The sequence below is a fragment of the Xenopus laevis genome, chromosome 9_10S (assembly GCF_017654675.1).
Source record: "Xenopus laevis strain J_2021 chromosome 9_10S, Xenopus_laevis_v10.1, whole genome shotgun sequence".
NCBI lineage: Eukaryota > Metazoa > Chordata > Amphibia > Anura > Pipidae > Xenopus > Xenopus laevis.
This window is the reverse complement of record NC_054388.1, coordinates 38,704,148-38,732,021: the sequence shown is the minus strand read 5'-3', so window position 1 is coordinate 38,732,021 and position 27,874 is coordinate 38,704,148. Positions and strand designations below refer to the sequence as shown.

General features: G+C 42.1%; 2 protein-coding genes across 3 annotated transcripts; one reads left to right on the top strand and one right to left on the bottom strand.

Annotated features, from left to right (window-relative positions):
* Positions 1-4,006: 4,006 nt before the first annotated feature.
* acsf2.S (acyl-CoA synthetase family member 2 S homeolog) lies at positions 4,007-27,656 on the top strand. 2 transcript variants are annotated; one of them, XM_018238481.2, is made up of 16 exons: positions 4,008-4,233; positions 12,904-13,099; positions 13,173-13,301; positions 13,443-13,496; positions 13,855-13,973; positions 14,882-15,044; positions 15,391-15,489; positions 15,584-15,732; positions 16,574-16,662; positions 17,448-17,524; positions 23,594-23,701; positions 23,791-23,942; positions 24,669-24,810; positions 24,893-25,003; positions 27,163-27,231; positions 27,373-27,655. In XM_018238481.2, exons 1-16 carry the CDS (start codon positions 4,142-4,144, stop codon positions 27,421-27,423), a joined length of 1,800 nt encoding a protein of 599 aa, XP_018093970.1. In that variant the 5' UTR covers positions 4,008-4,141; the 3' UTR covers positions 27,424-27,655. The 2 variants fall into 2 exon arrangements, with proteins under 2 accessions (XP_041434406.1, XP_018093970.1); XM_041578472.1 differs by lacking the exons at positions 15,584-15,732; positions 16,574-16,662; positions 17,448-17,524 and having other exon boundaries at positions 4,007-4,233; positions 27,373-27,656.
* On the bottom strand, positions 17,632-21,564 carry chad.S (chondroadherin S homeolog). Its single transcript, XM_018238483.2, has 4 exons — positions 20,708-21,564; positions 19,554-19,717; positions 19,332-19,475; positions 17,632-17,991 (listed from the first exon to the last, which is right to left on the bottom strand). The coding sequence occupies exons 1-3, from the start codon at positions 21,482-21,484 to the stop codon at positions 19,334-19,336; spliced, it is 1,083 nt and encodes a 360-aa protein (XP_018093972.1). The 5' UTR covers positions 21,485-21,564; the 3' UTR covers positions 17,632-17,991; positions 19,332-19,333.
* Positions 27,657-27,874: the final 218 nt, after the last annotated feature.

The window sequence follows — 27,874 nt, the reverse complement described above, 5'->3', positions numbered from 1 at the left end:
CCACATCGACTCCTTTTGGACAAGTAATAGCTCACTGTTACCACCCCTCGGGAGGACTGGAACATGTTCAATGACCATGTGTCTGAACCATGTGTCTGAACATATAGTTCAGCCAATGTTTCGCAACTGGTTGGTATGCTTTGCCAGTGGACTGGGCTCTAATGGCACTCCTATGGTTATTCATCCTTTCTCTATATGTCGTGGATGCTTTACCAACATAACGTAGCCCACATGGGCACCAGGCCATATAAACCACATGGTCCATGGTACAGGACACCCTGTGTCTAATGGTGAATTTGGCTCCAGTCCTCGGGTGTTTGAAATCAGTGCCCTGTAACATACCACTGCATGTTAGGCACCCAGCACACACATATATATATATATATATATCTATATATATATATATATATATATATATATATATATATATATATATATATATATATATATATATATCTATATATATATATATATATATAGTCAACTACAAGAGGTCCTCTGCACTCAACCCATTAGCAATATATTTAAGACAGAGACATTTTGTGCATACTGCTACTGAAAAATGCCTTACCCTTTAAACAAAACAGGGATTGTTTGTCCATATATTGCAATATATTTAAGCTGGCCAACTACGTCAAAGTCATCCCATATCTGGCCAGTCCTACGCTTGATTTTCATCTTGATTTTACCTGCAACTTACTAGGTAAAACTTAGTCCCTTTGTAAAATGTATAATTAAGCAATTGAATTCTTAATGAATCAGATGAAAATCAAGCGTAGGACTGGCCAGATATGGGATGACTTTGACGTAGTTGGCCAGCTTAAATATATTGCAATATATGGACAAACAATCCCTGTTTTGTTTAAAGGGTAAGGCATTTTTGAGTAGCAGTATGCACAAAATGTCTCTGTTTTAAATATATTGATAATGGGTTGAGTGCAGAGGACCTCTTGTAGTTGACTATATGTATTTTGTGGTCACATCCTCATTGCACCCCCGCCTAATGGTTTTAAAAAATAGTGGTGAGCACAACTTTCCCTTGTTTGTTATATATATATATATATATATATATATATATATATATATATATATATGGACTTTGCAGGAGTCGGCACTCACGTCACTAGGTACAACTTGCCTGGGTGGTGCAATGTCCAAAATTTTTGAAATAATTATTCAGTAAAGAAGGTCCGCACTCTCAGGACTTTAAAATGAAATAATGTTTTATTAACAAAAGACTAACAAAATTAGGTCACACTCACAGGTCTTCGGTGAATCAAGGATGATGTTTTGGTTATCACAATAGGATGTAATGATGAGTAGGTGAGAAAATGTCATCATAGTGACATTGGTGAAGTGTGACAAGTAAACAGAAGCCTCAAAAGGTGAAAGGGAAATGGGAGTATAAAAGTAAATTAAAAACAGAATCCAATCCATTAAATAAAATAAATCCAGAATCGATTTATAATCAAATGTAATACTTTAAACATAAACATCTTGTTCAGCATTTTGTGCTATATTAAGGTAGCCATACACGGGCAGATTTAACCCATAAATACCAGGCCTGGATTGGCAATCTGTGGGTTCTGGCAAATGCCAGAGGGTCTCCTTTATGGTGCAATAGAAAGTCAGTATTTAGTGGGCTGGTGGGGGCTGTTTGGGCCTCTGTGTACCTGAAATGCCCGGGCCTATTTTAATTCTCAGTCCAGTCCTGATTAGTACCCACTGCAGTGTGAAGTACAGGAAATGTTTGGTGAGATTGGCAAAAGAGTGGTTCCTTGCCAATTTGGTCACCCACATGTTGGTCCAAATCAGACTGATCCAATTGTTTTCCTTTGGTTCATACAAGACCAGCTTTGGAGTGCAGGCATTAAAGAGACTTCATGGAGTATAGGATAGGAGGACTGGATATGGATAGGAGTATTTGGAGTGGGTCAGAGTGCAGGCAATAGAGGACGGAGTGCAGGGAGCAAGTGTACACAGAGGTAGAAATGAAGGCAGATTGGAGAAGGGAAAGTAGTGGAAGATAGTCAGAGCAAGCGTTCGTACTGCAAGTACCCAGGGCAATGACATTAGTAGGTGTACTCGCTCATCTGCTTCCTAACAGCTCTTCTGTGCCAGACAATCCAGCCAGAGCAGAAGGATTGCAACAGTGTCGGACTGGCCCATCGGGATACCAGGAAAACTCCCGGCGTACCCAGGTGTCAGTGGGCCCTCCTACTTCTAAACATTTGGCCTATTTCATGGCCATCCCCTATTTCTATAAGTATAAAGAGTCTAAATAGATGGAATAATAGATTATAGTATGTAAAGAAAAGAGAATAGGCGAATAGAGGTTGAGTGAGGAGAAGAAGAAAATAATACTTAGAGAGGGCCCCTAGTCTAAAGGTTTTTGGTGGACCCCTGGTGTCCCAGTCCGACACTGGGCAAGAACATCAGTCAAGTAAACCTAAGAGGTGCGAGGGGAACCAGCAGAAGCTAGCTTGTAAAATAAATGGCTTCAGAATTGTGCCCTGGGAGGTAGCAGAGCCTTTAGGTGCAGATGCTATTATTGAGGTTAGGTGTAGAATTCATGGCTACATGTCTGTTGCATACACAAGGCAGGGTAGAGGCAGTTAGACGTGGGGGTAGGAAGTGGTTAAAAAGAACAATACTCCTATATATAGGGTTGCCACCTGTTTGGTTATCAACCGAACAGTTCGGTTTTTGTAAGGCCTGTTCGGGTCTGAACTTACTGTTCGGTTTTCAGCCTTATGAAACCTGAACAATAATCTGGCCAATAAATGAAAAGCATTTAAATATTAAGACACTCACCTCAACATGGACTGAGCTCATTTCTTATTATTTCAGAATCAAAAAAAAAAAAAGCAAATCAATCAAAAATAAGACTGTTTTTTTTTCTAAATTAGCATTGCTGTGTTTCAGAGCTTTCTGGATAACTGATTTCTGTATATTAGATCTCATACATGTAATTAAAGACTCGGGCTTACTCATCAAGCAGAATATAGCTAGAGATAGGGTTGCCACCTGCGTGGTTTTGAACTGGGCATCAACACTTTAAAACATTGCGAAAACTGGATAGAATCCAGTCAGTTGCATCTAAGTGATGCAATAGCCTCGCCCCGGTGTCAGAACTCCACCAACATCATTGTGCCCACCCTGATGTCATCATGTCTGTCCCTACATCCCTGCCCCTCCCCCCAATACTATCTGCCCCACCCCGTGTTTGGATTTAGCCATCAGCAAAGGTGGCAAACCTACTCCTATACAAGACACAACTAATGGAAAGCAGTGGCATATTTTGGCACCATATTTGCAGCGCCGGCTTTGGCATGTGTCACCAGCAGCTAACCCAGGTTTTAAAAGCCCCCTCCCCTGCTGCTGCTGCTGTTGTTGCTGTTGGTGTTCTCTAAACTATGGCTCTAACTCACCCCCACTTAGGAGTAAGTTCAACTACCCCATTCCTACGTGACCCCAAATTTAAAGGGGTCGTTCACCTTTAAATTACCTTTTAGTATGATGTAGAGAGTGATATTCTAAGAAAATTTGTAATCGGTTTTCCTTTTTTATGATTTGTAGTTTTTGCGTTATTTAAATTTTTATACAACAGCTCTCCAGTTAGCAATTCATGCAATCTGGTTGCTAGGGTCCAAATTACCCTAGCAACCGCTTTAATTTGAATAAGAGACTGGCATATGAACAGAAGAGGGCCTGAATAGAAAGATGAGCAATTAAAAGTAGCAAAAGCAATACATTTGTAGCCTCACAGAACAAATCAAATTATTAAAAAAAAACTATAACAAATAAATAATGAAGACCAATTGAAACATTGCTTAGAATTGACCATTCTTTAACATACTAAAAGTTAACATAAAGGTGAACCACCCATTTAAAACACACTCCTTTACCAGCCCCTCGGTCACACTGTCAGCAGGAGGCATGTGGGCGGGGCACGATTGTCGCACGTGGCTGTAGAACAGCTTCTATTATGATCGGGGCGTGGCTCATCTACAGAATGGGCGTGGCACAACATAGGACGACGCTATCCAATAACTGGGCGTGGATTCACTAAAGAACTCCATAAAGATCTAATATTTGGGTTCCGTCTGTCGATCTTGGGCACTTTGCGTTGCGTGTTGTTATGGCGCAAGTTGAGTTGGTGCAGGTCCTGATTCGGAAGGCTCTGGGTGCAGGTTGGAGGAGGGTGTGGTACCGAGCCATTCATCGGGGCAGGTAAGGGGGCAAAGAGTAGACGAGTAATATCACCCCTTTCTATGGATCAGTCCTGCCCTCCTGCAGCTGCTGGCCAGGGGCCCTGCCGCTCAGCATGGCATTTATAGGGTTAAATGTAGCGCTGGGCATGGAGTGGGGCAATGTATGAATAGAAGGGGCAAGTGATGGGTAAGGCATTGTTTGCATGGAGATGGAGCAAATCTGTAATTAAAAACTAAATCCTGTGGCCCTTGCACATGAGTGGCCCCCAGGAGTCCTCTGTTCCCTGCCCCTGCTGAACTCCATAGACCTGCAGGAATGACGTCATAATATGAATATAGCCCACCCTGCAATCAGGTGATAGTTCCCCCCATCCCAGCTAGTATAGCTTCAGCTGGGGATCTTAAAGTGAAAGTAATGTAGAGTCCAGTTGCAGAGTTACCTGGAGTCTTGAGTTCAGTCCTGCCAAGATTGAACTGCAGTGCAGAATTGATTTACCTGTAGTTTGCCTGTTCTCCCCATATCTGCGCTTCCCTCCTGCACCGCTCTAATAACAAACAAGCGAGCTGCCTCATGAGAAAACTGACCATAGCATGTGATAGAGACCTTAGATTGTAAGCTCTGCTGCAGAAAATTTCACAATTTTTAATGTGTCCTGGGCATTTTCTTCTGTTACACAGTTGTTGGGAAGACTTTAATGAACTAATATTAGAGCAGTGACCCCCCCCCCCCACACACACACACACACTCGTACAGCAGTAACTTGTTGGCAGTACAAAGCGTTCACATGCCTTTCCTTGGCTTCTGCTTACAGTAGAGATCGGCATGACATTAGGTCACTACCATGAAAAGACTCTCCATGCATAATATGCCTGCCATTAATAAAGCAATAACCCTCTGCATTCATGGCATTAACCTGCTGGTTACAAAGCTTCAGACATGGATTTTCCTTTTTAACTTCAAATGAAGGTGATGCTGCACCATTTGAATACCTCCTAAAGCTAAATTCACGTAGTGGTTGTGGGGCTTTTCATGCTTCACTGGCCAGTAGGTTGTTTAGAGCACCTTATTGACACAATTTTAAGTGTGAAACATGGATTTACCCAAAAAGGTTGGTACAGGCCAAAGGTGAACCCCAGATGTGTGTATCAGGTTCAACTTCAAGCAGGACCCCTTCTCTTTTGTAATGTAATAGTCCAGTTCGGGTCTAGTGCTAGTTGGAAAGTATCAGATTAGGGTTGGGTTCAGGAAGTTCTTGATGGTGCAGTTCAGTTGGGAGAAGGAATAGTTCTGGAGGGGGGGGTAGTTATAACTCAGGATTGAATTCTCCTTTAGGATCACCAAAGTAAGTGTTCTCCCTGGTTATATATATGAATGCCACTCAATGTTGGGGTTTTAAAGCTGAAAATCCATTGTTTTGGACAAAAGGGAGAGCGACACAAGCATGCAAAAAGGGTTCCTGTAATTGGCCATTTTGTAGCTCATGAGCCACTGATCGGGCATCACTGTTCTAAAGATAAGCAAGGAAAGTGTCTCTGTTATAGGGCACATGCACAAGGGGGGTATTTCAGGTGACTTGCCCAGTGCATTTTGTAGTAGTCCAGGAGATGGACTCCAAATGAACAGTTATGTGCCTTGTTTTAAAATGTGGTAGTCTGTGGTTTCAGGCTGCGGTCACTTCGAAGTGCTGGATGAGTGCCTTCAGGTAATGCGCAGAACATGGCTATGTTTTTTGGTGCCACACTTGTTGCTTTTATCATTATCCACACTGAGAAGTGTATGCCCATGTTGTGCCTGTGCTTATCAGGTGCATATTGTAATCTTCTTATTCTGCATACTGTTTGTTATCTTAATGATTTTTATGGTTTATAGTGAAAACCAAATAAAATATTTCAAATCAGGTGCATATTGGCAGAATACACTGGAATTGTGGGGAAAAATATGTCAAAAATACGTAGCAAATTGCACTGTTAATCTGTGCTTGTATTTTTGACTCCTTTCCTGGGTGCCTGTACATGTATTTATATAGTGTCTGATTGGAGCTGCCATGTTTTCTGCTGGAGCATCAACTACAATGGCAGTTTATGACCACAAGAGTAGGGATGTCGCGGACTGTTCGCTGGTGAACTTGTTCGCGCGAACATCGGCTGTTCGCGTCCGCCGCAAGTTCGCGAACGTCGCGCGACGTTCGCCAATAGGCGTTCGCGTCAAAATCGTTCGACCATTCGACCATTCGATCGCTAAAATCGAAGGATTTTCGTTCGAATCGAACGATCGAAGCCATTGGATTGAATGAAATCATTCGATCGAATGGCTTCAATCGTTCGATTCGAACGAAAATCGTTCGATCGAACGATTAAAATCCTTCGATCGTTCGAATCGAACGATTTTCGGATGTTCGAAGTTCGCGAACTGTTCGCGAACTGTTCGCATTTTTTGCCGGTGTTCGCGAACGGCGTTCGCGAACACATTATCGGCGGTTCGCTACATCCCTACACAAGAGTTAATATAGTGGTGTAGAGAGAATGACCTATATAGTATGAAGATCTACTCTGGCATATAATGCTATCAGTGTTCCAATATCTAATCAGTTATAGCCTTTTCTGCATATTTTGCACAATAAATGAAATTATAATTCTAAGAAACTTTCCAATGAGCTTTATTTAAAATGTTTAGTATTTTTAGGGTTACTTGTACCTGCTAGTGATGGGTGAATTTATTCGCCAGGCGCAAATTCGTGGCGAATTTGCACGATTCGCCGTCAGCGAATAAATTCGCAAAACACCTGCGAAAATTCTCTGGTGAAAATTCGCCAGCGTCGAAAAAAACCTGCCACCGGCGTCAAAAACGAGACTCCGCTGGAAATTCGCAAATATTTAGGCGAATCGAAATGGCTCAAATTCGCCCATCACTAGTACCTGCTTTTTATTCTCTGCACTGCTGGTTCAGACTGGCATGAAAGAAGCCAACAGACCTGGAGAACTTTTTGTTTCTTTGCTTTAAAGGGATTGTTCACCTTCCAAACACTTTTTTTTCAGTTCAGTTGTTTTCAGATTGTTCCCCAGAAATAAAGAGTTTTTTCAATTACTTTCCATTATTTATTTTTTACTGTTTTCCCAAAATCCAAGTTTAAAGTTGAATGTCCCTGTCTCTGGTGTTTGAGTCCGGCAGCTCAGTAATTCAGGCGCAGACGCTAAACTGTTACAATTTTGCAACATTTAGTTGACACATTTCTCAGCAGCATCTCTGGAGTATTAGCAACTATTGTATCAATTCCAACAGCTGCCTGTAATGAAACCCAGAGATTCTGCTCAGCAGGGACAAAGATAAGAAATGTATCAACTAAATGTATCAAATTAGAACAGTTTAGGGGGTCGGCGACCCCCCCCATTCCCAGAGCTGCTTTAGAAGGTGAAAAATTACACTTTACATTTCAATATTAGAAAAACAGTGACACATAGAAAATAGAAAGTAATTGCAAAAAGTTGCTATTTCTGGTGATCTATCTGAAAACAACTAGTTAAAGGTGAACAACCCCTTTGATAGGCAGAACCTGAGAACAGAAAGGGACAGACAGATGCCGCTTTCAGTGGCAATACTATCAAACCAGTGAAAATGCATGTATTTTGGGAAGTTGCTTCAAATGGCTGATTTATTTCACTGCAAAAAAAAAAAATATACAAAATCAAAAAATAATGTGTTACATGCAGATATCTAGGAGCTTTATTTTCCTGTGTGAGTTGTTCTCTTCGTCATGTTCAGCCAGACAGCAACGAATTGCCCTCCTGTGTTGCCTATTGGCCATCAAGTACACAGGGACACAAACAACCCCCTATAGACTCAAATACAAGTATCTGACCTATTATCTAGAATGCTCAGGACCTGGGGCTTTCTGGATAACTGATCATTCTGTAATTTGGATCTTCATACCTTAAATCTAATATAAAATCATGAAAACATTAAAGAAACCAAATGGGCTAAGATTAATTATATCTTAGTTTGGATCAAATACAAGGTACTGTTTTGTTATTACAGAGGAAATCATTTTTTAACAATTTGGTTTGGGATTATTAGTAGTAACTGTCTGTAGCATCTTACAGCAGCCCCCGGAAAGGCATACAATGGAGCAAGCCAACGGTTTTATGTAAGAACACAGAACCACTTTTTATGGGCTTAGTGTGTGACGGCATATAAATTGTAGAGGTTGTGGTTAGTCAGTAACTTGTACTTAGTTCAAAAGTTAACTGGTAATGCCAAGCCAGCGTATCATTTTTAATGATTTACCATTGGGCACATGGTTCCATAGCACCTTTAGGACGATTGTTAATTGAACCTCTGCTGGAAGTTGCAGTGTGGCAGCTTTGTGGCCCTTGTCACAACCATGACATTCAGCAAATCGATTAACTACCCTTAATGAATTGTGTGCGATTGTTTCTCTTAAAAGAGAAGGCTGTATTATCCTTGTGAGCTGCGCCATGTGTGCAACTCAAAGGACTCAATATCTGGCACCCACCATAGAACCTAATCTCCAGGACTGGTGCCCACTGGGATTTTCCCCAGTTTGCCAAGGGGCCAGTCCCACTCAGACCTCCACTCAGTTTTGAAAAGTTCCAAAAAATAAACAAAAGATAATTATTTTTAAATACCGATTTCCTTAGATTCAGGGACTTGATGTGAAATGATCTAATCAGCTCCTGTCTGGCCTGGCAACAAATATATTATGTGTTTATTGTCTTTGTCCTTGAATGTGTTCATATTAGTAGGGAATACAGGGAATACAGGTTCCAGCTTGGCACAGACCTTGTGTTTTTGTAACAAGTGGCCTGGATAAATCTGCAATGGTCCAATGTCCAACTGTCTAACATAGTAACATAGTAAGTTAGATTAGAAAAAGACACATGTCCATCAAGTTCAACCTTTTAACTTTTTTTTAACTTGCCTAACTGCTAGTTGATCCAGAGGAAGGCAAAAAAAAAAAACCCATTTGAAGCCTCTCCAATTTGCCTCAGAGGGGGAAAAAATTCCTTCCTGATTCCAAAATGGCAATTGGACTAGTCCCTGGACCAACTTGTACTATGAGCTATCTCCCATAACCCTGTATTCCTTCACTTGCTAAAAAGCCATCCAACCCCTTCTTAAAGCTATCTAATGTATCAGCCTGTACCACTGATTCAGGGAGAGAATTCCACATCTTCACAGCTCTCACTGTAAAAAACCCCTTCCGAATATTTAGGCGGAACCTCCTTTCTTCTAATCGGAATGGGTGACCTTGTGTCAGCTGGAAAGACCTACTGGTAAATAAAGCATTAGAGAGATTATTATATGATCCCCTTATATATTTATACATAGTTATCATATCACCCCTTAAGCACCTCTTCTCCAGCGTGAACATTCCCAATTTGGTTAGTCTTTCCTCAGCTAAGATTTTCCATACCTTTTACCAGCTTAGATGCCCTTCTCTGTACCCTCTATAATACAATAATGTCCTGTTTGAGTGATGGAGACCGCTTCCGCCCAGAGACGCAACTAGAGGGGGGCGGGCCCTGGCGCGGGACTTGCAGCCGGGCCCGTCCCCCTTCGTACGGCCGGAGTGGCGGGCTGCCGGGGAGCCCTGAGGGGGTGCAGGCCCTGGCCCAGTCGCACCCCCTGTTCCCCCAGTAGTTACGCCACTGCTTCCGCCGCAAGGCACTCTTCATTTCCTTTCTTTGCCTTCAGGATTGCTGATTTACAACATTTATTATAGTGTTTATATTCATTGAATGCAGCTTCTGTCCCAACAGACTTGTAGTTTTTAAATGCCTTTCCTAGTAACTTCTTTACTTCTATATTAAACCACATAGGGTGATTCTTAGAGCTTCTACATTTAGTCCTTAAGGGAATAAATTGAGAACAGCAATGATTTAATATCATTTTAAATGACAACCATTTCAGTTCTATGTTTTTGCTGAAAACTTAATGCCCCCATAACATTTTTTCTAGTTGGCTCCTCAGCAACCTCTGCCATGAAATTGTCTTACAACATGTTTATAAATTTCTTCCCATTAACTGATCTGGCAGTACTGTCAGAAAAAAAAATCCCCATTATCATTACTTTCCCCAAACTAGCAGCCTTTTCTATTTGCTTCGGGAGCGTAGCCTCCTCCTCCTCACTTACATAGGGGGTTTATAGCATACACCTACAATTAATTTGCTGGACTCTTACAATTAGTGAAGAGCTCCACCCATAAGACTTCAGACCCCTCATTTTCCTCCTTTATATTGGTTTTTAAATCCTGCATAACAAACAGACATACCCCTCCTCCTTTTCTATTGCCTCTGTCCCTCCAAAAATATGTATAGCTGCTGATATTAACTGCCCAGTCATATGACTCATTTGGTCTTTCAGAACAAATAGGTATATATGGCTACAAGGGCACCCAAAGTGTGTGTGTGGGGGGGTATTTTTTTCTATAATAGGTCCCCTTTAAATGGAAGGGCCAATATAACTTTTATTTTCCCTGTGGGTAGCCTAGGTGAATATGTATTTTCTGTTTACTAAAATATAGGGATGCACCGAATCAAGGATTCGGTTCGAGATTCGCCTTTTTCAGCAGGATTCGGGCGAATCCTTCTGCCTGTCTGAACCTAATCCTAATTTGCATATGCAAATTAGGGGTGGGAGGGAAATCGCATGACTTTTTGTCACAAAAAAAAATGTTTCCCCCTTCTCACCCTTAATTTGCATATGCAAATTCAGATTTGGTTCCGTATTCGGCTGAATCTTTCGCAAAATAGTGGATTCGGTGCATCCCTACTAGAATGCAGCCAACTAGGACTGCATTCTCTCCACTGGCAGGGACAACACATAGAGGCCCATTTATCAAAGGCTAATTTTGAATTCATGTGATTTTTTGTTTACTCGAATGAAATTGAATTTGCTCACAATTTGACTGGGAGGTTATTTAAGAAAAAACTTGAATGTCTAATATTCGATTGAATAGTTCCGACCCGAAAATTCAAATCGTACGAATCAAGTTTTTCTCCAAACAAAACCCAGGAATGTCAGGAAGGCTATTAAAGGGATACTGTCATGGGAATCAGTTAATAGTGCTGCTCCAGCAGAATTCTGCACTGAAATCCATTTCTCAAAAGAGCAAACAGATTTTTTTTTATTCAATTTTGAAATCTGACACGGGGCTAGACATTTTGTCAATTTCCCAGCTGCCCCTGGTCAAGTGCCTGCACTTTAGGAGAGAAATGCTTTCTGACAGGCTGCTGTTTTTCCTTCTCAATGTAACTGAATGTGTCTCAGTGAGACATGGGCTTTTACTATTGAGTGCTGTTCTTAGATCTACCAGGCAGTTGTTATCTTGTGTTAGGGAGCTGTTATCTGGTTACCTTCCCATTGTTCTTTTGTTTGGCTGCTGGGGGGGAAAAAGGGAGGGGGTGATATCACTCCAACTTGCAGTACAGTAGTAAAGAGTGATTGAAGTTTATCAGAGCACAAGTCACATGACTTGGGGCAGCTGGAAAATTGACTATATGTCTAGCCCCATGTCAGATTTCAAAATTGAATATAAAAAAATTTGTTTGCTCTTTTGAGAAATGGATTCCAGTGCAGAATTCTGCTGGAGCAGCAATATTAACTGATTCATTTTGAAAAAATAACATCTTCAAATGGCTCAAAGGAAAATTCGAATTTACTGTTCGACCATTAATCAATCTGCCCCATAGTGTGCCATAGGCCTTACAGAGAGGTGTTTATGTTGCTGCATCTAAAATGTTGGATGTATAGGCATACTGCCATGAACCCAGCCACCACACTTTGTGCACAAAGATTTTTTTAAGGCGCATTGAAAAAATCATTCTTGCATGCACAGTCAAATGAATTTTGGCTAACTCATTTTTTTTTATCGTGCACCCATGATGTCAATGCCCCGTTATTTGTCATTCTGCCATCGTTTATTAATATACTTGCAACTATCCTGTGGTGACAGCAGAGAGCGATGGAGCAAGCGAAGATAATGAATATGGATTAGGAGAGGGCAATAACTAGTTCACAACCTGCAAGAATTTAGTGGGAATACTGGTTTGAAGGCTCTTAAACCTTAAAAATAAGTGTATGTAAAATTGATGAGAGTGCTATGTTAAGAACTTTTGCAATGTACATTCATTATTTATTTTTCGATTCCAAGATATTAAAGGTTACATGTACTGTTAACACAAATTAATTTTGTTACAACGGTACCATCTTCTGGTCATTTTCTGTCCAGTTTGACCACCAAGTAGTCAAGGAGGTTGTCAGGAGAAAGACAGCAGCTGGTCTGATGTTCTTCTGCTTAGGAAAAAAAATTAGAAACCTTTCTCAAATCTTTCCCAACCAGAAAAACCTCAGAACAGCCTCTATCTTTCTTCTGACAACCTCCTTCACTACTTGATGGTCAGAAAATCTTGGAATGAACAAAAAAAAATAAACAATGAATATACAAATGTGCTTAGAATAGCACCCTCCTCAATTTTACATTCACTTTTTTTAAGGTTTACTTATCTGTTAAAATGTTTGCAACGGGTGAGGGAGAGCAGAGGGGTCTGAATAAAGGTAAGTAATAGTTGTTTACAATATTTAAGTTACATGTTCCCCTTTAATGCTTAAATTTGGCATAGCCATTTGCATAACCATGAATGCTCACACAGTTCTTCTCTACCCTCCAGCTATCTGCTGTCAGATTTTTCACCGGCCAGGCCTGTTACCAACACCAGTTACATTCATGGAACGTGTGATGTACCCCTCACCAGTAAGACTGTGCATCAGTGCCTGCTGGAAACCACTGATCGGACCCCGGACCTGGAGGCTGTTGTTTTCAGACACAGTAACATACGTAAAACCTTCAGTCAGCTGATCAAGGATGTGCGTATGGGAGTATTTGGAGGGGAAAATAAGGAGTTGGATTGATTCCTGACTGCTGTCTTTGTCCCCACAGGTTGATTCCCTTGCAGCAGGGCTAGTGGCTCTCGGCCTCAAGAAAGGAGATCTTGTAGGAATGTGGGGCCCTAACAGCTATGAATGGATTTTAGTGCAATTTGCTACAGCCCGGGCTGGAATTATCCTGGTAAGGTGCCTAGGGGGCAGCATTGAGCTGATGTTAGGTTGGTGATTGGCACAGATAAGTGTGAATGAACAAGTGACAGCACAACAGGCTTTTGCAAGAGGTGACATATGATACCACTTTTGCTGTTATTTCTGTCTGCAGGTCTCTGTGAATCCAGCATATCAGTCCAGAGAGCTGGAGTATGTCCTAAGGAAGGTATGGGGATAACCTTACAAAACTACTTCAGCTTTTGTACACCCTAATGCCCCCTGTAGCAAAAAAAAAAATCTTCCTGGTGCTGGAAAATGTCGAGAAGTGTAGGCATTGAGTGGTGGGATCTAGACCTTTCCTTTAGCTTTCTTGGCTGCCCATCCTCTGAATCACTGGTTTCTAACTGTGAATCTGGAGCATGCTTGAATTTATAGCCCAACAGCTGTCCTTTGCTCTCTTCTTCAGTTGTGCCAAATGTTGGGTCTTGAAAAACTCCAGAACCAAAACTAGCACCAGCTGTCTACTGCTTTCCTTTAGTATTTCCTCCTTTTATAGACAAATGCCCCTCTTCTTCCCCTTGCAGGTTAAATGTTGTGCACTTGTTTTCCCATCGCAATTTAAAACCCAGAAGTATTATGAACTACTATCAGCAATTTGCCCAGAATTGGAGACTTCACCAGCAGGAGGTCTTCAGTGCAAGAAGTAAGTGTGTCCTGTCTAAATCCTTCTGTCCTTCCTTGAGCACTTTCTTCTTGGTCTATTCCTTTCTCACATGGTGCCCTTTCTTTCTTTCCTTGGCACTTGTCTTCTGTCTACTCTGACCTTCAGATCTTGTCCTCCATCACTTCTCCAATGTGTTTGCTTTCCCCACTTACTTTATCATTTATCTGATCTAGCTCTATTAGCATACTCTGTCTGTCGGCAGCTTTTATCGGCCCGTGTATGGCCACCTTTAGTGTTGCATTAATGCTTGTGGCATGCAAGACATCTTTCTGGAGAAGTTCCTATTACAATGTGTATTTTCTGGATGAAATCCTGCCAAAAATCCTTTTGTTTTAAGTTGGCTGTGCACAGGGTGCAGCAGCTTATTTTTCCAAATTTGGGGCCCTTGGGACTGTCTGCCCAGCCAATATGTTGCCCAAAATAAGATTGGATCAGCCCAATTTAGCTGGCCACACACAAAGGGTGATCTCTCCAAGCTAGTGGATATTTGCATATATGGCCAGCCTGAGATTGTGGCGGATTCACAATGGCGGACATCCTAGAAAACATATGGAGTAATGTCCAAGTGTTACCCTAGCTTATCACAAAGCATTTTTACACTTTTGTAAAAATGAGCAGGTACATTAATTTGAGTACACAGCCAGTGGCTGGAAGGGAACAGGCAATTAATGCTGTTTAATGTGAATTTAATCCCAAAATATTGGGAGACGATTGCATAAACTGTATACATTTCATAGAAGTTTACAATTTACACTCTGTTTATGGGTCATACTGCATAAGAACATGTTGCCACATTTAGGATAACCTCTGTCTCTATGATGTTCTTAGATCACCATCTGTGTTTTTATTTTTTTAAATTCTCATGTTCTTCCCTCTGTATCTGACAGGCTTCCAGATCTCCACACAGTTATTGTCCTGGATAAGAGACACCCAGGCACCTTTCTGTTCCACGATGTAATGGAGGCAGGGAACCCAAGCTCAGTACAGCAGCTGCAGGATCTTCAGAAGAAAATTTCATGCGATGACCCAATCAACATCCAGTTCACATCTGTGAGTGTCAGATATGCTTATTAATGAGCCAAGTTTACAGAATAATGCAACTGTGCCATTAATGACTGATATAAGAGATGGTTGCTCCCAAAAATATACTAATAGAAACAGACACAGAGAAACAATATGGCAGTTCTCCCCCATATGAGTAAATACAAATATTCAGAAAATGTTCTTGTCACACTGGGCTATAGCCTTAAGCTTCACTGTTTAAGGCAAAATAGATTTTAACCCATATAATTAAAACATATTGTTATCCTGCCCTCCCTCAGTTTACCTGTGTTCATGTCTCCCAGCACCACCACATTTTTATGTAGCCTTCTCCCTTATCTTGTGTCATTTCCAGGGTACAACTGGAAGTCCCAAAGGGGCAACTCTTAGTCATCACAACATTGTGAACAATGCATCCCTTGGGGGAAGGCGGATGGGATTCAACTGGAGGAAGGTGAGGTAACATGGGACTGACTCCCAGCTTTCTTGGCCCTAATGGGGTGGCCACATGTTCTTTAAAATGACCCAGGGACCCATCTTTATTGCAGGACATAAGAACGGCAGTCCCAGTGCCACTGTATCACTGCATGGGCTCAGTGATTGGGGGAATGATTATGGCAGTTTATGGTACCACTCTGGTCTTCCCGTCTCCAGGTTATGATGTTCATGCCCTCCTTGAGGCTATTTCAAGTGAGAAGTAAGAACTGACCCTATCAGTCTAAATTAAATTCCCCGGTATCTCCATATTTTTCATTGCCTCAGAATACCATGTTCTGCTGGCCCCTAGAGTTTACAATCTATCTTAAACTACCCGAGACACATGGAGATTAGGTGTTTGGCCAAGTTTTGACGCACATAGGTGACAGGTTATGCACTTCGTGTTTTCCTGATTCAGAAACCATGAGCAATTCCCAGTAAATCTCTGTGCCACTTGGTGTCTGTCTGTACTTTCTTATTGCTTCTCAGCTCCCAAAACAGACAGACAAATCATGAGTGCAGTGCTCTGTCTGCCAGCAAATCATTGTGTCGTATGAGAGTTCTGCCACCTTCTGGTTGCTCAGTAGTCGGGAACTGTGTTACCATGTGTAGTGCATTACACGTGTTATATGCTGCTCTGCATCTAAAATATTCCATTACACTTTAGGGATATACTGAATCTCATTTTTTGGGATTCCACCAAATCGTGAATCCTTCACACAGGATAATTTCCCTGAGGCTGTAAACGGTTGATCTAAAGTAAAGGATTGACACGGGAATAAAAAATTGCACACGTGGCAGATTTCTAATGCTTTGTAGGCTTTGGATTTGGTTCAGCTTGTCTCTTGGATTCAGCCTAATCCTGCTAAAAAAAAGGTTTGGATTTAGCCAAATTCTGGAGCATCCCTACTACACTTTGCTACTAATGTTGTGTACCTCTAGGAGTTCATTGGTCATTGTTCCTACTCTCTGATAGATGTACACTTTCCTAAGTTAAACTTACACCACTATGCTTTTTTCTAAGGCGTTACTGAGTTGCTGTTGTTCTGTGTATTTTCTAGGTGCACCTGCATGTATGGAACCCCCACCATGTACATAGATCTTTTGTCTCAGCCTGACTTTGTTGTTCACAGTTCCACCCTCACTAACGGTAGGTGACCTGTCTCTCCCTGTAGCTTGTTACAGTACCCAACTCCGGGGTTTGGCAGGCCTAATACACATGCGGTGGGGGCATGGCATTGGGACTGTCAAAATTCTGACATGAAGGAGTCAGGTTCAAGGCCCAAGAAATTATTGATGGAGGCATTGTTTAGTGCTTACACAAGGACCAGTAGTCTGCTGATTCAATCAAGAGTGGCCAAGTTGGCAGGGAATGTCTGGTTGTTGTATGGATAAGTCAGCTGTTGTGCCATCACAGTGGAATTTGGCTTCCAAATGTCAGCCTTATAGGGCAACTAAAGGTTCCAGGTACACTGACACTATAACTCTGGCCTCTCCAACCCACACCCTCCAATCTCCATGTTTTTATACTTTAAATTGTGCATAGCTGGTATCCTATAGTAGCTCAGCTTGGACAAAGCACTAGCTATGGGACTGGACGCATGCTCTTAAGTTGCCCATACATGTACTAATAATATCCATTTTAAATAATTATTGGTACCTGCGTGGCTTGCCGATCCTGATTGATATCCATTTACTCACTTGTTTGGGGCATCAGGCTGGAGAAAATTCTTCTCCCTTGCATATCGACCATTGTATAGCAACTGCAGACAAGGAATTTTAATTCCTTCTGTTCTGAACGTTGGTTCTCTATGCACAAATAATTCGAACAATAGGAATGTGGCCATACAATGTCGACTGTAGGTAAGGCTTGTCTCCTGTAAAACCTATTGCTTTTCCTCATCCTTAGTAACTTTCCTCTGTCTCCCTTTCCAGGATTTATTGCGGGGTCCACTGTACCTCTAGAGGTCATGAAAAAGATTCTTACTGAAACAAACATGAAGGAGATTGTAGTAAGTATTCAGCATGGCGCCTCCTTTTGGCATTAAGGCAGCACTTATACCTCAACAACAGGGTCAAAAGTGGAGCAAAATAGGGAAAGAGAGAGACAACTTAGTAATTGCAGCCAACATGTTTATATACATCCAAATTTATATAAGAAAATAAACAATTTAATGGAAATTACAATTCTGGTATCAATCTGAATCTGGTAGGTTTGGACAAGTGATATTGAAGGAAAAAGGCTTTTGGAAAGGGCGTGATGCAATGTTTTTTTTATATTCAGTATATTATATATATATATTATATATTATATTAGCAGACTACATGAGGCAAAACACCAGAGACTGAAGGAAACCTAGGGATAGAAGATGCGTCCAGACTTTGCTTGGAGCTTCTGGCTGGTCTTAGAGGTCAGTAGTTTTTCTGGTCAATAGTTTTTCTGGTCAACAGTCAGTCACCAAGACTGCTCATTAGGTGCCTGTGAGATGGAAAAGATATGAGTATAGAGGCACACTCAGCCTTGTGCCTGTCTGTTGCTTTTTCCTTTTATCCAGTACTTACTATCATAACATGATACCATAATTAATTTCAAAAATACTTTAGATTTATAGAGAATTAGTTATCAGAACACCAAGTGCTGATCCTTTGGGTAAAACCCATGAGGCAATGTGCAAACCATTTTTTACACATTACCACTGGTTTTGTAAATGAGCTGTTTTGTTTGACATAGATAAGGTGAGTAAGTACCAACAACTCTACACTGGCTGGAGTTTGATAAATCTACACTGATTGTGGCTGGTGGATTACAACAATTTAACATGGGGGAGCTGATGGAGTACATGAACGCTATACTCCTTGGGGAGGAGTACAATAACTCTACACTCATTGGGGCTGATGGAGTACAACAACTCTACACTCATTTGGGGTGGAGTTCAAGAATTACACATTGGAGCTGGTGGAGTACAACAGAAAAGGAAGGTCACGTGCACACTCAGGCCCTTCAGTGCTGTTTCCGCTTGGTGCTTAGAAGCCTTAGGGAGACAGCACCCCCAAAATGACGAGTAATCAAGTAAAGCAGGCTAGCACACACAGCGAGTTAAACCGGGGTCATACCCCTGGTGCGTTTATTGCGTCACGTGATGCAATAAACGCACCAGGGGTATGACCCCGGTTTAACTCGCTGTGTGTGCTAGCCTGCTTTACTGGAGTACAACTACTCTACACTGGGTGGGTGGAGTACAACAACTCTACACTGGGTGGGTGGAGTACAACAACTCTACAGTGGTGAGGGCTGGTGGTGTGTGTCAACTCTACACTGGGGGGGGCTGGTGGAGTATGACAACTCTGAATTCATTGGGGCTTGTGGAGTACAACAAGTCTGCCCTAGTTGTGGAGAGTACGGCAACTCTACCCCAACTGGGACTGGTGGAGTATGACAACTGTAGACTGACCTTGGCTGGTGCAGTGCAAAAGCTGTAGAATGGCAGGGCTGATGGAATATGACAACTCTACACTGGGGCTGGTGGAGTATGACAACTCTGCACTTATGGGTGGTGCAGCATATCAACTATATACTGGTGGCGTATGACAACTTTAATGATGAAAAACTCTTGGTCTTCTTCATACCGCCAACATCTAAATGCAGTGGGAATTATTGACTGGCTTCTCATTTAGTTCCTGTCCATGGGTCCCTGGATCAGGAGGTGCAAAGAAGTAATGGTTGGAATGAAAACATGAATAATTAAAGGAGACTGCATTTCATGAAGAGAAGACTTTCCTCTTAGATATGTGTATGGATCCCTCTATCAGCCCCATCACCTTTAATGACGCTCAGTCTTCCGCAGTTTCTTAACAGGCTGCTTACAGGAACGGAAAGCCCCGGTGTCTTTCAGCTGCTGCCCACGGTATTGTGACGGGCTGGCACAGGTGGCATTTGGACGAGAGCGGCTCCCATCTATCCACCTGCATCCAGAGTGTCATTGTTAAAATATTTAATATCCAGACCACGTTTGATAACTGGGGCATCTGGTGTTAACTCACCTCCGCAGGGCTGCCAGCTGGCAAGTGCAGTGCCACGGGTTATTAGCTATGGCCAGGCTCTGTAGGGAGGAGTATGGGACATTGGCAGGAAGTTGACTTAATTTGTTGCCCTCGATGTTCAGCGTCTTCAGAGTTTTGACTCCCTCAAATGTTTTGTCTGAAAACTAAAGTAACAATATTTTTAACGTTTGTTTTATATTTATACAGACTTTGTTCCCATCCTAAATCTTGGCTTGTTCCCCTTATCCTTTCCGTTTTAGACTGGCAAATCAGATGTGCTTTATTATTGGTGTAGCAGTTGGTGCTACTTAGACAGTGCTTGCCATGATTGTGCATGTTGCACTGTGTTTGTAACTGAGCCCTATGTATGTTTTTTGCTTACATGGGCAGTGTATTTCTTGGCATCCATGTTATCGGCTGATTCTTTTCAGCAAAAAAGGCAGGGGTTCTAGATACTTAGACTAGTGACACATGAGCAGATTCAGGGAGATTTAGTGGCCCAGACAAATCACTTCTACGGGCGACTAATCTGTGAAAAGCCTTCCCGCTGGCTAGAATCTAAATTGCCGGCGGGGTGGCACTCGGAGCTCTTCGTTTTCCGAAGTCGCCTGAAGTCTGCCGTATGGAAGAGATTCTAGCTATCTTTATAACAGAGAATTCTGTCACAGTGGCACAGATCCTATCTGATACCCATTGTAATCAGCAGTCCTGTCCTGCTTTATGGCTGAGAGTCTAGCTATCTTTAAGTTGTTCATATTTAGACTTTCACATTGTGTGGGTAACTTATTGTGTTACCTGTGATGTTTGTACTTCTGGAGTTTTTAAAGCCCTGCACTGAGCTCTCCAGTTCCCGCTTTTTAGAGCTCACATGCATCATAGACAGGGACTGCTTTGTGAGCTGCAGTGGGACTACTTCCTTAGAGGCACCGTGTCAATAAACAGACCATTCTTTATAAACATAGTGAAAGGGAGGGCATGGCAACAGAACCCAGAGTCAACCCTTTCATAATACTAATTCATAAAACCATACTTTCAGACCGCCCTGATACCTGGAATACTAAGCCCCTCCACTTAAATATAGCTGGACCCCTGTTTTATATGGAGACTTTTAGCTTGCAAGTACTGTATATGCCCATCCCAAATAATGTACTGACCTTCTCCACACCCATATTTTCCATGGACAGAGACTCCATATAACGCCCGAAGGACTGAAAGGCAAAATCTGGGATGACCTTAATGGGGTTCCTGGATATCTTCAGATCTTCTACTACTCTCAGCTTGCTAATGGCAGCCAGTGGGTAGGAGCTTAACTGGTTGCCATCCATGTGGAAGATGGCAAGGTTTTCCACTTCATCCAGAGAACCTGACTGCATGTTAGTGATCTCGTTGTCAGACAGGTAGAGCCAGCGGAGGTCCTTAGCCCCTGTGAAGGTTCCTGGTTTCAGATCGCGCACTTTGTTGTTGCTGAGCTGCAGAATAAACAGGTTTAAGAGAGGTGAAAAGAGTCCTTTGGGAAGATCAATGATCTTGTTATGGTCCATATAGAGATAGGTGAGTTCAGACAACTCGTCGAATGCTCCAGTGCCTAGAACGCTTATTTCATTGTTGGACAGGTAGAGGTAGACCAATCTCTTGAGACCTCGAAAAGCACCACTGGAGACCTCCCGAATCTGGCAGTGCTGCATGTGCAAGGAGACTAATCCCTTCATCTCCTTGAAAGAGTTGGGGGCGAGCACTGGAAAGTTATTCCTCTGTAGGTTTAACAGGCGAGTTTGCTCTGATACCTTGGGGAGCGCGGTCAGCCCTGCAGTGTCACAGATAACATGCTGAAGGTCCCCTCCGTGGCAGTGGCAATTGGCAGGGCATGCCCATAATAAGGATGGGGCAGCAGCCAGGAGGCTAAGCGTTAGGAGCAGGCAGCAAGGTTGCATAGTGAGTTTAGAGCACTGGCAGACTGAGCAGTACCTCCTCACACTACCCTATTTATAACATATTAAAATTAAAAAAAAAAAAGAGGCGGCAGCCAAATGGCAATGTGGAGGAGGCAGATTTTGGGAAGTGAATGTGAAATTAACCTTTGCCAGGCTGCAGAATATGTGAGGACTGGAAAAGGGATGACAGATATAAATCCAAAGTAAAGTAAAATGTTGGCAGAGCTGCCAGCGGATGTTGTGTTGTTAGTCCTGATCTGTCTATGTTTTGGTACCTGGTCCTGTGTGGCATTACACCCTGTCTGCTTCTGGCCTTCAAGTTCTTTGAACCATACTCTTTGCACCTTACCCAGCATATTTTTCTGCACTCTTCCGTACCCCTATTTTCTACATTCTGCTAAATGTGCCAGCCCTCTGTTTTCTACTCTTCCACTTTTGCACTTTCTGTCTACATATCTATGTAGTGTTGCACACACACAAGTCATCTATCCTTCTTCTTAATGCTTTTTCATATTACAGCTATTAATTAGCCCATCCCAACCCTCACCAATCTGCCCAATCTTAATGCTCTCTGATTTCCCTCCCCTTCTCTATACAATATGCCTTCTACCTCCATCTCCATACTCTTTTGTCTGCCCTCCAAATCTCTGTGCATTCTTCCTCCCCCCATTTTTGTGCACCCTTCTTTAGCATCCCTGCACACAGTCTTATCCCTTTCAGTAGCCATTCTCCATTGTGTACCTGATCTCTACCCATCATCATTGTCTAAAAGTGCCTGCCTGGGAGCGCCCCCTGGGAGCACCTCCACCCAGAATTGTGCTCAATAGCTCATTCCCAAAGCAAAATAATGTGCTTTATGTTTTATTCCAAGAGAAAGAGGATAGTGCAATCTGTAGGCAAAAGTATGATGGAATGCCCCTGGCAGCTGCTCATGTTTGCACCCACTAAAGCTGAGTGTAGTAAGAGAGAGACAAAGGGGCAATCAGTCAGGTAATGAGACCCTGTTTTGCCCCAGTCTCGGCCTAAACTAAAACAGTTTTGTATTCTCTGGACTCTGTAGGCATTGCATTGGCATTCTCAGCACCGAGGCACTTTTCTTGGCCAGTGAAATGTTTGTGTTCTGTGCTGGCCTAGCTTTGTGGCCTCACTGTCTGACTCTCACTGTTTGGTTCTCTGTCTGAGGCTTTTTCCCCTCTGCCGTTGAGACACTTCATTTTGGAAGCAGCAGGTAAAGCAAATTCTTGCAATGTGCCCACTCCTGTTTTCACTGCTCCCTTACCCTCTAAATGCCAGAGGATTTTTTCCTGGCACGACCTCAAACCTTCCCCCCCCCCCCAAAAAAAAAACTGGCACGTTCTGTGTTCAGTAACCCAAATATTTGCACACATTGCCAGTCTTCTTGCCTACAGTTTTTTTTTTTTTTTTAGTATATTCTTTTTTCTTATTTGATCTTCTCTGTAGTTCTGCGAGCTGGGCAACTGCTTAGGTGTTTTGGAAATATTAGATGTCTCAGAAAGCTGCCACATGTCTCTTGGTTGTGAGATGCACACACACAGGGGCGCCTGTAACGCAGCCAAAGAATATGGGATGGGTGGGGAACAGATTCTGCATTCTATACAAACAGAGCAGGGGCCTGAATGCTTAACCCCTCTTCTGCTGTAGCCTGGGAGCAGGTTTAATGAAGGGCATTTGCTCTTGGCTAATGCAGAAAAGGCCCCCAAGCATGAAGACCGCTTAAAGTCCCGTATACCCATAGCATACTTTCTGCCTATTGTTTCTTTAAGAATCTACGGTTTTATGTTACTTCTAGCAATGAAACTGAAGCTTCTCCATGTTTGGTCCTTGCAAAGCAGATAATTTGATTTCCAGTGCAAAGAAAAGCCCCGTGCATAATGAACTTCTCTTTATCAGGGCACTTATCCCTATTCATCGAAGTCATGTTGAACATGGGGATATTTTTTTATGTTTCCTTATGGAAACATTAGCAACTATGTAAGTCTTCACAGCACTTGAAGAATTGGGTCCATTCTTTGCAGGTACTGATCAGGCAATAGTTGTGTTTCCCCCCTCATATTGTTTAACATCCATGTTCTATTTGTGCTTGTGCAGATAGCATATGGAACCACAGAAAACAGCCCTGTCACGTTTATGGGTTTCCCGCATGATAACTTTATTCGCAAGACGGAGACTGTTGGTCACGTTTTATCCCATACTGAGGTAAGACAAGCCCCACTCCTTTAGCAGTTGCAAGCCTTGCCTCCTCCTTATTTATCCATTCATGGAAGTTCATATTTGCTCTGCCTTAGGCAAAGGTGGTGGATACTACTACAGGCCAGATAGTTCCACTGAATGCCCCTGGGGAGCTGCTGATCCGGGGCTACTGTGTCATGTTGGAGTACTGGGATGACCCTGAGAAGACTAAAGAAGTTATGACCCCTGCAAACTGGTACAAAACTGGGTGAGTTAATGCAGTAATAGAACTAACTTTCCCTTGTTACTGCACAACACCAGTGTGGTTTACTCTTATATGGGTTCCAAACATATGGATTACACTAATGACAATGTAGTAGCCGAATAACAGAAGATGCGTAGGAGATAGGGTCGCCACCTTTTCTGGAAAAAAATACCAGCCTTCCTATATATTCATCTTTTTTCCCTATTAATAACATTGGGATCAACCATCATTTTTACCGGCCAGGTGGCAACCTTAATAGGAGATTATCTAAATTAAAAGACAAGTAATAATAATATCTGACAGGCCACTTTTCTAGCCCTGCCCACAATGGCACCATAGTCAAGTTACAGATTTAACTTTTAAAAACTAGAGATGCACCGAGTCCAGGATTCAGTTCGGGATTTGACCAGGATTGGGCCTTTTTCAGCAGGATTCGGATTCGGCCACATCCTAATTTACATATGTAAATTAGGGGCGGGAGGGAAATCACATGACTTTTTGTCACCAAAAATGTTTTCCCCTTCCCACCCCTTATTTGCATATGAGAATTAGGATATTCTTTCGCAAAGGATTCGGGGGTTTGGCCAAATCCAAAATAGTGGATTCGGTGCATCCTATTTAAAAACAAATGCATGGGGTGAATAAAAATAAAGGTAGGCTTTATTGCAGAAAAACACCAGGAAGTGGTTGGTGGAGAATTCGATAACACTGTCAGCCATTTTCCTTTAGAGACATTGCCACGATGGACGAATATGGTTACTGCCGCATTGTTGGACGTTGCAAAGACATGATTATCCGAGGGGGCGAGAATATTTACCCGGCTGAGATTGAAGACTTCTTGCACACGCACCCGAGTATTCTGGAGGCTCAGGTGAGGATTGGGGAATGAATGGAGTTACTTGTAGCAAGAAATGGCCAAGGAGTTTGTATTGACATTGAATTTCCCATCGCAGGTAATTGGAGTGAAAGATGAGCGCATGGGGGAGGAGGTCTGTGCTTGCATTCGCCTGTATGACAACAACACTGCTACTGCCGCTGACATCAAGGAGTATTGCAAGGGAAAGGTATGTGTCGCTATGGAATACAAAATCACTGAACGTCCAGAAATCAAAAAGAAAAGACAATGTCAGTGTTTGGAAACTACAAATACAACTGGTAGTTTGATACAGGTATGGGAACTGTTATCTGGAAACCCATTATCCAGAAAGCTCTGAATTATGGGAAGGCTATCTCCCATAGACTCCATTTTATCCTAATAATTCAATTTTTTTAAAAAGAATTTCCCTTTTGTCTGTTATAACAAAACAGTATCTTGTATTTTGTTTAAACTAAGATATAATTAATCCTTATTGAAGGCAAAACCAGCCTATTGGGGTCATTTCATGTTTAATAAAATCACAAAAGGATATATTAAGGTCTTGAATAGTTTGCTTCTTCTGCCGGTTTCAGAGATGTCTGTTCTCCTTCAGACTTGCAATCGATATTTGTCAGAATTGTAGAAGAGACCAGCGCTCATAGCACGAAGTTTTGGACAAGGGGAGAATGACAAAAATAGTAATATAGTGTAGTACTTCTTATGATATGACACACCACTTAGTGCATAGGAAAAACTGATATCTTGTATAGGTGCCTTTAACCCTCTACTCATCCACACTGTGCACTTTCTGCAACGCCACTTCCCAGCATGCGGTGTGTGAAGAATCAATGGTGGGGTACTTACAAACGTTTAAACGGAATAATTGCGTTATAATAATACTTCAATGGGTCGATGGTTTAACCTTTCCAGGTCCTATGGTTCTATAAAGAGGTACTCGACATAGTGTAAAACCGTAAAGAAAATTTATTTGGTCACAAAACGATTAAAATTGCACTCACAATGTTCTTAGTAAAATACGCATAAATAGTTAAAAGTCACCGTCTCTCTGGTTCCCTGGGTCTCACATGCGGTTTGTAAAGATGGTATTTGGCCGGCGTCTTTCCGCCTCGTGTTCCCTGGGCTCCTACTGATGACGTATCTGCCCGACGCGTTTCGTCTTATACGACTTTCTCAAGGGCTTCCCTTGAGAAAGTCGTATAAGACGAAACGCGTCGGGCAGATACGTCATCAGTAGGAGCCCAGGGAACACGAGGCGGAAAGACGCCGGCCAAATACCATCTTTACAAACCGCATGTGAGACCCAGGGAACCAGAGAGACGGTGACTTTTAACTATTTATGCGTATTTTACTAAGAACATTGTGAGTGCAATTTTAATCGTTTTGTGACCAAATAAATTTTCTTTACGGTTTTACACTATGTCGAGTACCTCTTTATAGAACCATAGGACCTGGAAAGGTTAAACCATCGACCCATTGAAGTATTATTATAACGCAATTATTCCGTTTAAACGTTTGTAAGTACCCCACCATTGATTCTTCACACACCGCATGCTGGGAAGTGGCGTTGCAGAAAGTGCACAGTGTGGATGAGTAGAGGGTTAAAGGCACCTATACAAGATATCAGTTTTTCCTATGCACTAAGTGGTGTGTCATATCATAAGAAGTACTACACTATATTACTATTTTTGTCATTCTCCCCTTGTCCAAAACTTCGTGCTATGAGCGCTGGTCATTTCATGTTTACCAAAGGCAATGAATATACAAAAAAAAGACGGCTCAAAGCTCCCCTAGAATAAATGCAGCTCCCTAGAACCAGGTGCTTAACCCTCAGTGTCCCCACTGGTTCAATACATCAAATAAGAAAAGAAAATGGACGGCACTCCAAAAAAAAATGTAAAAAAATAAATAAATTTTTTTTAACCAGTTTGCCGTCCATTTTCTTTTCTTTTTGATGATTTTTATGTTTTAATGATTTTATAATAGGCTTAAGGTATGAATTTCCAAATTATGAAAAGATCCTTTATCAGGAAAAAAAAATCCAGATCCCAAGCTTTCTGGATAATAGGTCCCATGTCATTGGCTGTTTGACATAAACAGCCATTGTAACCTTTGTAAATTTAAACTTTTTTTTGGAGCCAAAATAATAAGTAAAAGCAGAATTAAGTTTGCAAAGGTGACAGATAGCAATAACAAGGAATATTCTTCTGGTTATCCCTCAAACATCTACGTAACAGAATATGGCTGCCTGTGTCAAGAAGTTGGATAATAGTGTTCTAGATAACCACAGCTGATTTAGTAGTGAGGTTGCTATCGCTATGTTTCTCATTTGATTTTCTCTGCCGACAGATTTCCCACTTTAAGATCCCACGTTACATTGTGTTTGTGAATGACTATCCGCTCACAGTTTCTGGAAAGGTAAAGCTGAGTTTGGTGAGGCAGGTGGAATGTGTCTGGAAATTGCTGAAGCTTCAGGGATTGGGAATCGGAGATGTGGTTAAGGACAGTGTCACAGAACTGATTGTTTAGGTTTCAGCTTTTGTTCTTTGTCTTTTCCAGATCCAGAAATACACACTGAGAGAAAAAATGGAAAAAGAGCTGAACCTATGAAGAAGTAATGACTACCTTCTCATTCTCTTAGTGCCTTTTCTTGTTACTCCTGAGCCTGCTCTCTTGTTGCACCTTCTTACTTCTGAACTTATTGTTCTTCTTGCTGATTAGTATTTACTACAGTTCCCTCACTCTGCACCTCTTAAGGCTAGTAACATGCTAAGATTCAGGAAGATTTAGTCACCCAGCGACAAATTGGCTCTTCTTCGGGCAACTAATCTCCCTGAAAAGCCTTCCTGCCAGCGAATCTAAATTGCCGGCGGGATGGCACTCAAATCGCTTTGTTTTCCGAAGTCACCCGAAGTTTCCTCATGAGGAATCGCTCCGAGTGCCATCCCACTAGCGATTTAGGCTTTTCAGGGAGATTAGTCTCCCAAAGAAGAGCCGATTTGTCACCGGCCGACTAAATCTCCCCGAATCATAGCGTGGGTCACTAGCCTTAGTCTTTCTT